Source organism: Xenopus laevis, chromosome 3L (genome assembly GCF_017654675.1).
Source record: "Xenopus laevis strain J_2021 chromosome 3L, Xenopus_laevis_v10.1, whole genome shotgun sequence".
Lineage (NCBI taxonomy): Eukaryota > Metazoa > Chordata > Amphibia > Anura > Pipidae > Xenopus > Xenopus laevis.
Window position 1 is genome coordinate 5,475,214 of NC_054375.1, and position 12,284 is coordinate 5,487,497.

At 45.1% G+C, this 12,284-nt stretch overlaps 1 protein-coding gene across 8 annotated transcripts in view; it reads right to left on the bottom strand.

Annotated features, from left to right (window-relative positions):
• LOC108704339 (diacylglycerol kinase iota) overlaps positions 1 to 12,284 on the bottom strand; it is a 119,231-nt gene that overhangs the window by 38,692 nt on the left and 68,255 nt on the right. For 7 of the 8 annotated variants that reach the window (XM_041585888.1, XM_041585884.1, XM_041585883.1 and 4 more), the window contains exons 8-17: positions 10,871 to 10,987; positions 9,661 to 9,735; positions 9,167 to 9,262; positions 8,965 to 9,047; positions 8,177 to 8,237; positions 7,887 to 8,000; positions 7,381 to 7,518; positions 7,030 to 7,108; positions 978 to 1,033; positions 449 to 511 (exon numbers count right to left, since the gene is read on the bottom strand). In XM_041585888.1, the coding sequence (XP_041441822.1) occupies positions 449 to 511; positions 978 to 1,033; positions 7,030 to 7,108; positions 7,381 to 7,518; positions 7,887 to 8,000; positions 8,177 to 8,237; positions 8,965 to 9,047; positions 9,167 to 9,262; positions 9,661 to 9,735; positions 10,871 to 10,987 (882 nt within the window). The remainder of the gene's footprint in view (positions 1 to 448; positions 512 to 977; positions 1,034 to 7,029; positions 7,109 to 7,380; positions 7,519 to 7,886; positions 8,001 to 8,176; positions 8,238 to 8,964; positions 9,048 to 9,166; positions 9,263 to 9,660; positions 9,736 to 10,870; positions 10,988 to 12,284) is intronic. The other variant, XM_041585882.1, reaches the window with a different exon arrangement.

Consider the following 12,284-nt stretch of genomic DNA (forward strand, 5'->3'; position numbering starts at 1 on the left):
TTTTAAATAAACTGTTAGTTCTGTGGTTTTTGAGTTATTTAGCTTTTTATTCAGCAGCACTCTAGTTTGCAATTTCAGCCGTCTGGTTGCTAAAATCCGATTTGCCCTAGCAACCATGCATTGATTTGAATAACAGACTGGGATATGAATAGGAGAGGGGCTGAGTAGAAAGAGGAGTAATAAACAATACATTTGTAGCCTTACAGAGCATTTGTTTTTGTTTTTTTAGATGGGGTCAGTGACCCCCATTTAAAATCTGGAAAGAAGAAAGCAAATAATTCAAAAATGACAAAAGTTGCTTAGAATTAGCCACTCTATAAAATACTAGGTGAAACACCCCTTTAAATCTTGGGTGGGGAGATTGGTGGTATATTTCCGGGTACCTATCCTATCTACTTTCCCCCAGTCATGTGACCGCCCCCTGGGATGCCATTAGTTCAATACTCACCACAACCTTCACGTGCTTTGATAAATCCCTGGAGCTTCTTTGCAAAAAATCGGAGAAAGCGGCCTGTAAAATGGACAGAATAGAAAACAGTAACCATTTGCCCACCAATAGGCTAGTCTTGATTGGTACAATATTCCTCATCAATTTATTCATCTCTCTCTGGATCCCCAACCTTTTGAACCTTTGAGCAACATTTAGAAGTAAAAGGAGTTGGGGAGCAACACTAGCATGAAAAATGTTCTTGTTGTGCCAAATAAGGGCTGTGATTGGCCATTTAGTAGCCCCTATGTGGATTTTCAACCTACATTGAGGCTCCGTTTGGCAGTACCCTTGGTTTTTATGCAACAAAAACTTGTCTCCAAGCCTGGAATTCAAAAATAAGCTCCTGCTTTGAGACCACTGGGAGCAACGTCCAAGGGGTTGGAGAGCAACATGTTACTCATGAGCTACTGGTTGGGGATCACTAGACTAGAGGAACCCCAGCAAACACAAACCCACCAATCGCTGCATAGGATCACCCCTCACTTACCCCTGCATAGAACATCTTATTACGAAAGCGACTGTTGAATTTCTCAGGATTTGCTTCTGAAAGGAGAACAAAGAAGGATCTGTTGAACAAAACCAAGTGCCTTCAAATGTTGCCATTGTACCTTTTCCTTGATATGCAGAGAACACGGACAGAATGCTAACGTCAGATAGGAATTTTTTTTTTATTAGTGAAAACTTCACAAATACAATAGGACTTTCAATTCAGAAAGAAACAAAATATTCAGACCATTTTCAAAAGTTAATAATTTTTCAGTTTGCAAGAGGTTTTCCCATCATACAAAACTTTCTCAAAGTCCTTCTGTCCATGAAAACAAAAAGTCCCAAGTCCGACTTCCCATTATTAGGCCATTGCACCACCCACCTCCCTTTCTCCATACACAAAGTTTTGCACTCACACAGGCTAAGATATAAATGATAAAGAGCCAAAGAGAACTTGTGGAAAATGCCTGAACTGAGACTTATCTTTAGAGGGCTTTTAAATATCACAGGTCCTACCAACAAAAAGCCAATAAGGTCAGTCAAAAATTCACACATCTCCATTTAGATGCATTCAAATAGCTTTGCTTGACTTCTCTTTCCTTCAGGAAACCCAAATCACTCACCACAGACCTCACCATCTGATCAATAATAACTTCTTCCTGGCTAATTGACCTTCTACAGGTGATACCTCATCACTGATATCTATAGGTACATGGTCCCTCTATCCAAGGGTTGTTGGATAGATAAAGATAAGATAGTTGTTTGACGTAAGGAACTTTGAGGGCCTCTGGCAGCCGAGATCACACAGTTTTTGTCACAGGACAATCCACAAGACAATGTTCTTGGGTCTCATCAGTAGGACAACCCCACGGGCACACCTTTTCTTCTAAGTAACGCAGATTGCTCCGGGCGAAAAGTCTTCCCTGAAGGGTGAGCCAATTCAGATCAAAATATTTGGGAGGCAGCCTTCTGTCATTGAGCAACTGGAGGCTCAGAGAAAGCATGCCCCCCACACAGTCCCTCAAGGCCAAGGGGACAATGAAATAAATTCCCAGGATTCTCTGATAAATTTGCTTCCTCGCAACAGAACTTAGTTCTCCAATTCCAATGTCCCACTTCCTTTAAAAGTTTCACTTCCTGCTCAAGATGTGGTGGGAGATGCCATCCACGCACTTGGACTTTCTTCACGCTACCGCCAAGCACCCAATCTCCCACCAGAGGCAATACCCAATTCCTGATGCTACATTCCCACAGGGAATCAGTTCTTTGGCCCAGGATCCCAAAGTTGAACTTCAGGAAGATGGATCCAAAGAAGGCCACCGGACATAACAGATGTCACCTTAAATGGAAGACGATTTATTCTCATAAACATTTATGGGCCACAGTCTATGTCAGGCAGGAGGGCATTACTGGCTCAGATCAGACCTTTTTGATAAACTCCGTTTCACTCTGGGATGAGCCGTCGATGTATTTGCCTGGTGGGATTTCTGCAGAACAGGCTTTGATACAGAACCACGGATCCCATTGTTTCAAATCGTTGTTTATTTTGGTAGATCTCTTTCCATGGACCGACATCTTTATACAGCTCACTTATTTGAAAATCGATATCAGCAAGTTCACCCCTTAACTCATCTCTCTTCCTTGCATTTAATTCTTTCATGTCGCCTTCAGAAATTGCTAACACATGAGTTACAGATTTGATTGCCAACTGCAGTTTTTTTCTTTTTATTTTGCAAGGTGGCTAGTTCAGCTACTTTTTTCAGCAGTTAGCATTTCTTTAACTTTGCCCTTTAATTTTTGGTTCTTTTGTGTCTGTACCTTTAAGAGACAGTACCTTCTCTTCAGTCAACCCCCCTTCACAGAGTCCATGAGCTTTGCCGAGTTTGCATAAACCATGCTCCTTTACTGGCTCTTGTGCTTTACATACAACTCCTTTACTGGTGTTATTATCAATGCTGGGACCAGGGCTCACACCAGGGCTGCTGCCTTCTGAGCTCAGGGGATACAATGGTGCAATGGTGGAAACGGCACTTCTCCTCCCTCCACTGCTACAGGCGCTGTCTGCTCCATGGTCTGGAGATGTGGGGGCACCAGTGCAAGGTCTGGCAGCTGTATCTGGGCTCCCAGTCTCATGGCAAGTCGGCTGTAACACATACACTAAAGGGTTAATTGCTGCACCTGACTCCTCCCCCACCTGGCCAACTGATTCCAGCTCACACAGTGGAGCCTCTGCTTGTTTCTCAGCACAGCCCTGGATTCCCTGCTGCTCACAGGCCCCAGTCAAACACTTCTGGGGGGGGGATTTTGGCCAAGGTTTAATTTCTTCAGCACAGTTTCCTTATTCTTTACATTAATATCAGTTTGTGATACAGACACAGGTTGTTTCCCAGACACATTCACACTCACTATTGGCAGTTCATTTACAATTAAAGGTACAGATTGTGTTTCCATACCTTTGTGCTTCATTCCTTCATCAGTAGCCATTCCTTGTTTTCTTTGCATTTGTTTACTTTGCTTTCCATCCACTTTAACCAGAAGCTCAGTCTTCGCTACTCCAGGGGGATTGATCCTTCCCTGTGGGGCACCTCTGCGGCCTTCCACCTCCTGAGCACCAGCTGCTGCTGCGCTTCTTTGCTTCTGCCTCCTGCTCTCAGCCACAAACTTCTCCACCTCCATCTCACTCGCACTGCTGGTTTTCCCCCGAGTAGTTGTTGGGGTCCCAGCAGATGAGGATCTTAGTCTTGGCCTTGAAATTTCAGCCATATGGCTAGGCCCCCAAGACTGGGCCTCAGTTTTCCTGGTAGCCCGAACAGCCCTAGCAGGGCCCGGGCTTGTTCCAGACATTGCAGAGCTCTCTGACACACAACTGCTTACAATGGGATCAGATAGGATCTGTGCAGCCACTGGGACAGAATGTTCTGTTATACAGATAGCTAGAATCTCAGCTGCCATAAAGCAGGACAGGACTGCTGCTTACAATGGGATCAGATAGGATCTGTGCAGCCACTGGGACAGAATGTTCTGTTATACAGATAGCTAGAATCTCAGCTGCCATAAAGCAGGACAGGACTGCTGCTTACAATGGGGATCAGATAGGATCTGTGCAGCCACTGGGAGAGAATGCTCTGTTATACAGATAGCTAGAATCTCAGCTGCCATAAAGCAGGACAGGACTGCTGCTTACAATGGGGATCAGATAGGATCTGTGCAGCCACTGGGACAGAATGCTCTGTTATACAGATAGCTAGAATCTCAGCTGCCATAAAGCAGGACAGGACTGCTGCTTACAATGGGGATCAGATAGGATCTGTGCAGCCACTGGGACAGAATGCTCTGTTATACAGATAGCTAGAATCTCAGCTGCCATAAAGCAGGACAGGACTGCTGCTTACAATGGGGATCAGATAGGATCTGTGCAGCCACTGGGACAGAATGTTCTGTTATACAGATAGCTAGAATCTCAGCTGGACATAAAGCAGGACAGGACTGCTGCTTACAATGGGGATCAGATAGGATCTGTGCAGCCACTGGGACAGAATGCTCTGTTATACAGATAGCTAGAATCTCAGCTGCCATAAAGCAGGGCAGGACTGCTGCTTACAATGGGGATCAGATAGGATCTGTGCAGCCACTGGGACAGAATGTTCTGTTATACAGATAGCTAGAATCTCAGCTGCCATAAAGCAGGACAGGACTGCTGCTTACAATGGGATCAGATAGGATCTGTGCAGCCACTGGGACAGAATGTTCTGTTATACAGATAGCTAGAATCTCAGCTGCCATAAAGCAGGACAGGACTGCTGCTTACAATGGGGATCAGATAGGATCTGTGCAGCCACTGGGACAGAATGCTCTGTTATACAGATAGCTAGAATCTCAGCTGCCATAAAGCAGGACAGGGACTGCTGCTTACAATGGGGATCAGATAGGATCTGTGCAGCCACTGGGACAGAATGCTCTGTTATACAGATAGCTAGAATCTCAGCTGCCATAAAGCAGGACAGGACTGCTGCTTACAATGGGGATCAGATAGGATCTGTGCAGCCACTGGGACAGAATGCTCTGTTATACAGATAGCTAGAATCTCAGCTGCCATAAAGCAGGACAGGACTGCTGCTTACAATGGGGATCAGATAGGATCTGTGCAGCCACTGGGACAGAATGTTCTGTTATACAGATAGCTAGAATCTGAGCTGCCATAAAGCAGGACAGGACTGCTGCTTACAATGGGATCAGATAGGATCTGTGCAGCCACTGGGACAGAATGTTCTGTTATACAGATAGCTAGAATCTCAGCTGCCATAAAGCAGGACAGGACTGCTGCTTACAATGGGGATCAGATAGGATCTGTGCAGCCACTGGGACAGAATGCTCTGTTATACAGATAGCTAGAATCTCAGCTGCCATAAAGCAGGACAGGACTGCTGCTTACAATGGGGATCAGATAGGATCTGTGCAGCCACTGGGACAGAATGCTCTGTTATACAGATAGCTAGAATCTCAGCTGCCATAAAGCAGGACAGGACTGCTGCTTACAATGGGGATCAGATAGGATCTGTGCAGCCACTGGGACAGAATGCTCTGTTATACAGATAGCTAGAATCTCAGCTGCCATAAAGCAGGACAGGACTGCTGCTTACAATGGGGATCAGATAGGATCTGTGCAGCCACTGGGACAGAATGTTCTGTTATACAGATAGCTAGAATCTGAGCTGCCATAAAGCAGGACAGGACTGCTGCTTACAATGGGGATCAGATAGGATCTGTGCAGCCACTGGGACAGAATGTTCTGTTATACAGATAGCTAGAATCTCAGCTGCCATAAAGCAGGACAGGACTGCTGCTTACAGTTGGGAGTGGGAGGGGACACACGGCACAAAGGGGAAAATAACATTCTGAACAGTCAGGCAATTGCTTCGGAGTCTGAACCAACAAGAGGGGTGCAGAGTATAAGGCAGAGGAAAGCAGAGATCTGAGTGGGTAATGGAGCGAGAGAGAGAGCAGTTTGCTACATAACAGGCCTGAAAGGCTCACGTCTCGCTCCATTACACACAATGGGCAGAAATGAAGCCGCTGGTTTATCACAAAGACAATGGGAATGTAGCAGAGAAACGAATAAAGAATTACGCCTGCAGACTGGGATTTACGCACAGGAAAGGTCAGCGCAGGATCCCTGCAGCACATTCTCCTGCACCTGCCCCCATGCACATGCGGCCATGCGTCTGTTTGTTCTGATTGGTTAGCTGGTGCCCAGTCTGCTCAATGTTAGGGACTCTAACTGCATCAAATGAAAATATTTCAGTGGCAGCCTTGCCCCTTGTGCACTTTTTGGAAATCATAATACCGGACAAGGAGGGGACGGGGCCATGGTCGCACCCATTAATGGTGTCCCTGCTGAGTAGCTCCCAATATGGGCATGACAAAACGTGTTTTATTGGGGTACTCAGCACAAGAGCCTCATGGTTGATTCTGAAGGGCTGGACTGCCCCATGGCATTGCATCATTGCCAACTTAATTGATTGTGCAGGAAAGTGCGTAGGGCTCAGCCCACAAGCAGAAAGCCCAGAAACTAAAACACCAACACCTACTGCAGCCAGTTACCTGAGCAACAAGGGGTTAAAAGTCAATTGATTGGGAAGAAGCCATCTCTAATTGGATTCAGTGTCTGCCGGCAATTTAACTCTCAACATTGATTTCTAGTTCCGCCCCTTAATTATAATTAAAACTTGCTTTGTAAAGAGAGTAATGGAAATTGATCCCTGGCAATGATCACTAGTCTGGAAAACCTGTTGCCATTGGTGCGGTTTGGAACAACAGTGAAAGAGCTTTTAGGGGAGGTCCCTGCCCGTTAAGTAACTAACAGCCAATCAAAGGGAAGCTTCTCCTCTGTGATTGGCTGAATTTCAAGCACAACTGCATCCCAGGAGTCTCCTATCAGAGCTTCACATTTATATACGGAAATGGGGTGGGTTGTGTGTACACCTTGTTTTTGTTTTATTTTTTTGGGGGAGGGGGGGCTCTGTAAGGAGACTGTCAGCATTTCCCCAACTTACCCCGAGATTCGTGGAACTCCAGCGTGACGTGGGCGTCGAACCCCAGGCTGAAGTAGTTATTGAATACGTTAAGTGGAAGCTGTAAAGCGAAAGGGACAGACAGATGTTGATTTCAAAGGAAATTACATTTCCACATAGTAGAAAAACAACCAAAACAATAATGGAATTAATCTGCACATTGGGAAGTTGCTTTCATAGGGTTTACTTCCCCTTTAAGGATCTTTTTTTTTTAAATTTTTAAAAAACACACAGCGAGACAATTTTGGTTTTTTAGGCCTTGTTGGATTTCCGTGGGGAAGAGAACATCTTACAACCCCCCCTTATGCGCAGACAGAACGTCTGACCTCTGACCTTATGTGTCCCATCATCCAGTTCCTCGTGGAGTAAGTCGGGATTCCGCTCCACGTGCAGGTTCCAGCGGTCCAACTGGGCAATGGTTCCGTCCTCTACGTGGCACAAGATCTTTGACACGGGTTCATCTGTGTACCCCTGCCCAAGGCGGAACAGAACAAACAGCATGAATTGGACCTCATTAATGAACCTTAATGGGTTAATTAACCTAAAAATTGCACTGAGGGGGTCTCACTACACAGCACATGTCTTGATTTCTACTGATTCTGTTATTTTATCTTTATATTAAAGTCTCAGACACAACAGAATTCTCTGCGGTCATGGAGTGACATCTAGTGGTCGGTAAGAGTAACTACTGTGCCAACGCAAATAAATATGTGAATGTGAATGAATGAAACCACTAGCATTTCGACCAGTGAGTTTAGGGGGCCTTTGAAAACCCTAACAGGGCAGTTTATAACTGTGCTCACAATTATTCAACATTGACTTTAAATACTTATACTTACCCCTCCCCAATTAAGGGTGCGGGCGAGGTCATTCCCTGTGCCAAGGGGTAAAACTGCTACAGGAGGCTGAGGGTTCAACTGAAGCTCATCCAAGACAGAAAGGATCCAGCCCACCTGCCAATAACATTAAACAGAACAGGCACATAACTCATGGAAGCTGCCATGATGTTTTGTCTCGAGCAGCTGCTGTTTCCTGTGCTAACCACTAGGTGGTGTATATTAGCATTGTCACTACTCAACAGATGATAGAGATCACATGAGAGAAAGCCTCAACAGAGTCTCCCACTTACCGTCCCGTCACCACCACAGGCAAGGATACGAAGATTTGGCACTTTTCTGTACATCTCCAGCCTGAGGAACAGAGGAGAAAAGAGCAAGGATGTGATGGAGCTCATAAATGATGACCAAAGTAGTCCACTGTCCACCTATGCTATAAGAAAGTGTGGGTCATGCTGCGATGTTGGACTAAGTTCTACCAATGAAACCTCACTCATCAGCTGTGTATGCATCCTTCATCCTTCCAACATATATTGTGGATGGCAACAGGGCAAGGCTTCTGGTGGTTGCTTATTGATGATAGCTCTTTGGTTGGTCAAGTGGGTTGGGAGAGGTCTATGTTGGTTTGGCACTGACTTTTGTAGGAGGTCCTCTTTAGTTGGTCAACTGGGTTGGGAGAGGTCCATGTTGGTTTAGCAATGACTTTTGTAGGACTTTGGCAGCAGCCTGACCCTACTCCAGGACCTGTCCCAAATCATTCTCATTCTTGACAGCCACTTGCATGGAGGTGGGTGTTGAGCTCTTCTCCTACCTTATACAGTACCTGGGACTGTAGTGAAAGACTCACATGGTACCTTAATCAAGAGATGCATAGAGTATTTGGATTTTATTTTCATACCGGCCCTGTGTTTCATCTCTAACTGCCTGCAGAGACTGCCTTTCCCCTCCCACTGTCAATGGAAAGAATGGACCAAGCATAAGAGGGGTGGAGAATGATAAGTCATCCCTTACGTAAACTATAAATGGTATAAACCATCATTTGCTTATATGAATGGGACGTGGACTATTTGTCCTCACTTACGCTCCCCGTGGTCCTTCCTGAGAGAGATCAAAGACCTGCCGAGGATTCAAGTACCACATAAACATCTGGAGAACTTTCGTACCCTGAAAAAAACACAAGACGCTAGTCCCATGCAAATATGCATTGCCTTCCATTCACCATCATTTATGAACAAAGCTGACAAAGACCAACAGTAGGCAATCCTTGGATCAATCTGACTCACCTGGTTCCCTCCACTTTTTGGGTTCACGAAGACCAGCAATGGTTTCATGAGCGGGGAAGAGATTGGTTTTATTATAAAGGCCCTGCCTTTGATATCCTATGGGTTCAAACAAGAGGCATCGATCAGCTTGAACTCAACACTCAACACTCAACAAAATCTGGATGATGACCATTCATGGTACACAAATAAATGGTAGTAAGCTTCACCATACGCACAACTGCAGAAAAGGTGGTGTAACCACTACAATAATCTCAAAAGAACAGCAGTGGCTGGTTTAGGGCTAAACCAAGTATGGAGCCAGTGAGTATTTTGGGAGATTCTTGGCCAATCACTTAAATAGAAGACTGTGTAACCAGCACTGAGCCAGTTGAGCATGATTGCAATATACTAGGAAGCCATTCCCGGATCCAGAAATAGTAAACCTGAAGATATCCAGGTTCATAATGGACATGACCCTGAAACCCAAGGCCGATCAACAAGCGGGAGTTCCTTACCTCCAAACCTTTTTTGCTGGCCCTCCTCTTGAACGAAGTCCTCTTCTTCCTTCTTGTGGAGTTTTTTGTGTTAACCTGCAAAATCCAACGGGAGTCTTATATGAACCCCCATCTGATTTCCCCACCATATTAACCTTTCAACAGAAGAATAAATATTAGTTTATTAGAAGTGTGAAAGAAAAACTGCCTTGAATTTTGAAGAGCAATAAAGTCCAGTGGGCTCTCCACCTTGATCTTCTAGACCAGTGCTGCCCAACTGTTTCCATACAGTGGGCCATTCATTTTCTATGTCATCCTAACAGGTCAGTGGGCCCTTGAACAGTTTGAGAGCCACGTGAATCCACGTACGGCCTGCAATTAGACAGCCTGTTCTAGACCAAGACCACCAGACTTCTGCCATCCAGCTTTCCTTAGACCATAGAGATGGTCTTTAATGGGGTTTCCTTTAGGGGACATATACACAGCACTCACAGTGTATTTCTTTTAAATCAAGTTGTATTGTGGTGCAACCGACCCCATGCACTCACAGACTTAGCAAGATGCACACAAGCCACTTGGTTATACAACGACATGCAGGTCTTTAGTATCCCTCGGTCTTACCATGTCTCTAATAATCAAAATAGTGGCCCAGTTAGCCAAGGCCCTCAAGCCGAGCATCAGCTCCTGAGATGGAGAAGGAGCTGACTACCCAGAAGGCCCCTACCTATCTAGTCCAATGAGAATGCCACCAAAGAGAACTCTATAGTGTCATCTCAGACGTTATCAGAGAGGCAAGTTGCCATAGGTCCTGAAGCCTCTTCTCAATAGCAAACTGGGTTGGGTCCAGGATGAGATGGAACAGGTTAGACATTACTCATGATCTCATCCTGGACCCAACCCAGGTTGTTATTGAGAAGAGGCTTCAGGAACCAAGATGATATAGAACGGGTTAGACGTTACTATATAACTATATAACTAAGCCCTCTAGCAAAGACAGCATGTTGGGCTATAGTATCTACTACAAAGGGTCCAAACAAGGTGCAAAGGCAATTACCAATAAACAAAAAGGGCCACTCCAAGAGGATAGTTAAGGGGAGTTAGTCCCAAGGGACACATGCGGTACGGTGACACTGATGCCATACATACGGCCGATGTCCTGGGCAATGTCAAGGCTTGGTGGGCCATGAAGAGGAGATCAGACCCTCACAGACAAAGAGTAGCATGCAGTTACCTGAGGTTTCTTCACCTTAATGATCCAGCTTGGAGGGACTATGACAGCTGCATGGGCTCCCAGGGAGCACGGCTCCTCTATGTGATGCAACAAGAAGCAGGTGACCTTGTTGTGGAACTGAAATACACAAATGTGGGCTTCAGGCATAAACCATAGATTATATAGTACAGTAGGCCTGTCATAGGGGGCAAAGATTGGGTAGAAGTGTCACTTAATGTTATAATGCAATGTAAACAGAACCAATCAATGAATGGAACATCTATGGAATCTTCCCTGTTCTCTGCACTGCTGGTTCTGACTCCTGAACCAATGTTAATCTGAGCAACTTTCCAATATCCATTTGCTACTCCTTCTCATTGGGTTTATAGTTATGTGTTACTGTCATTGATACTGTCGTCCCTTTCTCTTCTCTGGTTCTGACTCTCTGAAACTATGTTGCAGAAGCAGGAAGAGACAGACCTGGTAGAGAACTGACTTCTACTCCATTGTTTTTGAGAGAGTCAGAACCAAAGAAACAGAAAGGGACAGGCAGACAGTGACATTAGCAATGACACTTAAATGTAACTGTAAAGGAATGGATGGATATTGAGAAGTTGTATCAGGGGTCAGAGGCAGCAGTGCAGAGAAGAGAAAGGGACAGACACAATGACAATTACACAGAACTATAAACCCAGTGAGAATGAGGAATGAATGGATATTGGGAAGTTGTATCAGGAGTCAGAAGCAGCAGTGCAGAGAAGAGAAAGGGACAGACACAATGACAGTTACACAGAACTATAAACCCAGTGAGAATGAGGAATGAATGGATATTGGGAAATTGTATCAGGAGTCAGAGGCAGCAGTGCAGAGAAAGGGAGAGACACAATGACAGTTACACAGAACTATAAACCCAGTGAGAATGAGGAATGAATGGATATTGGGAAGTTGTATCAGGAGTCAGAAGCAGCAGTGCAGAGAAGAGAAAGGGACAGACACAATGACAGTTACACAGAACTATAAACCCAGTGAGAATGAGGAATGAATGGATATTGGGAAGTTGTATCAGGAGTCAGAGGCAGCAGTGCAGAGAAGAGAAAGGGGCAGACACAATGACAATTACACAGAACTATAAACCCAGTGAGAATGAGGAATGAATGGATATTGGGAAATTGTATCAGGAGTCAGAGGCAGCAGTGCAGAGAAAGGGAGAGACACAATGACAGTTACACAGAACTATAAACCCAGTGAGAATGAGGAATGAATGGATATTGGGAAGTTGTATCAGGAGTCAGAGGCAGCAGTGCAGAGAAAGGGACAGACACAATGACAGTTACACAGAACTATAAACCCAGTGAGAATGAGGAATGAATGGATATTGGGAAGTTGTATCAGGAGTCAGAAGCAGCAGTGCAGAGAAGAGAAAGGGACAGACACA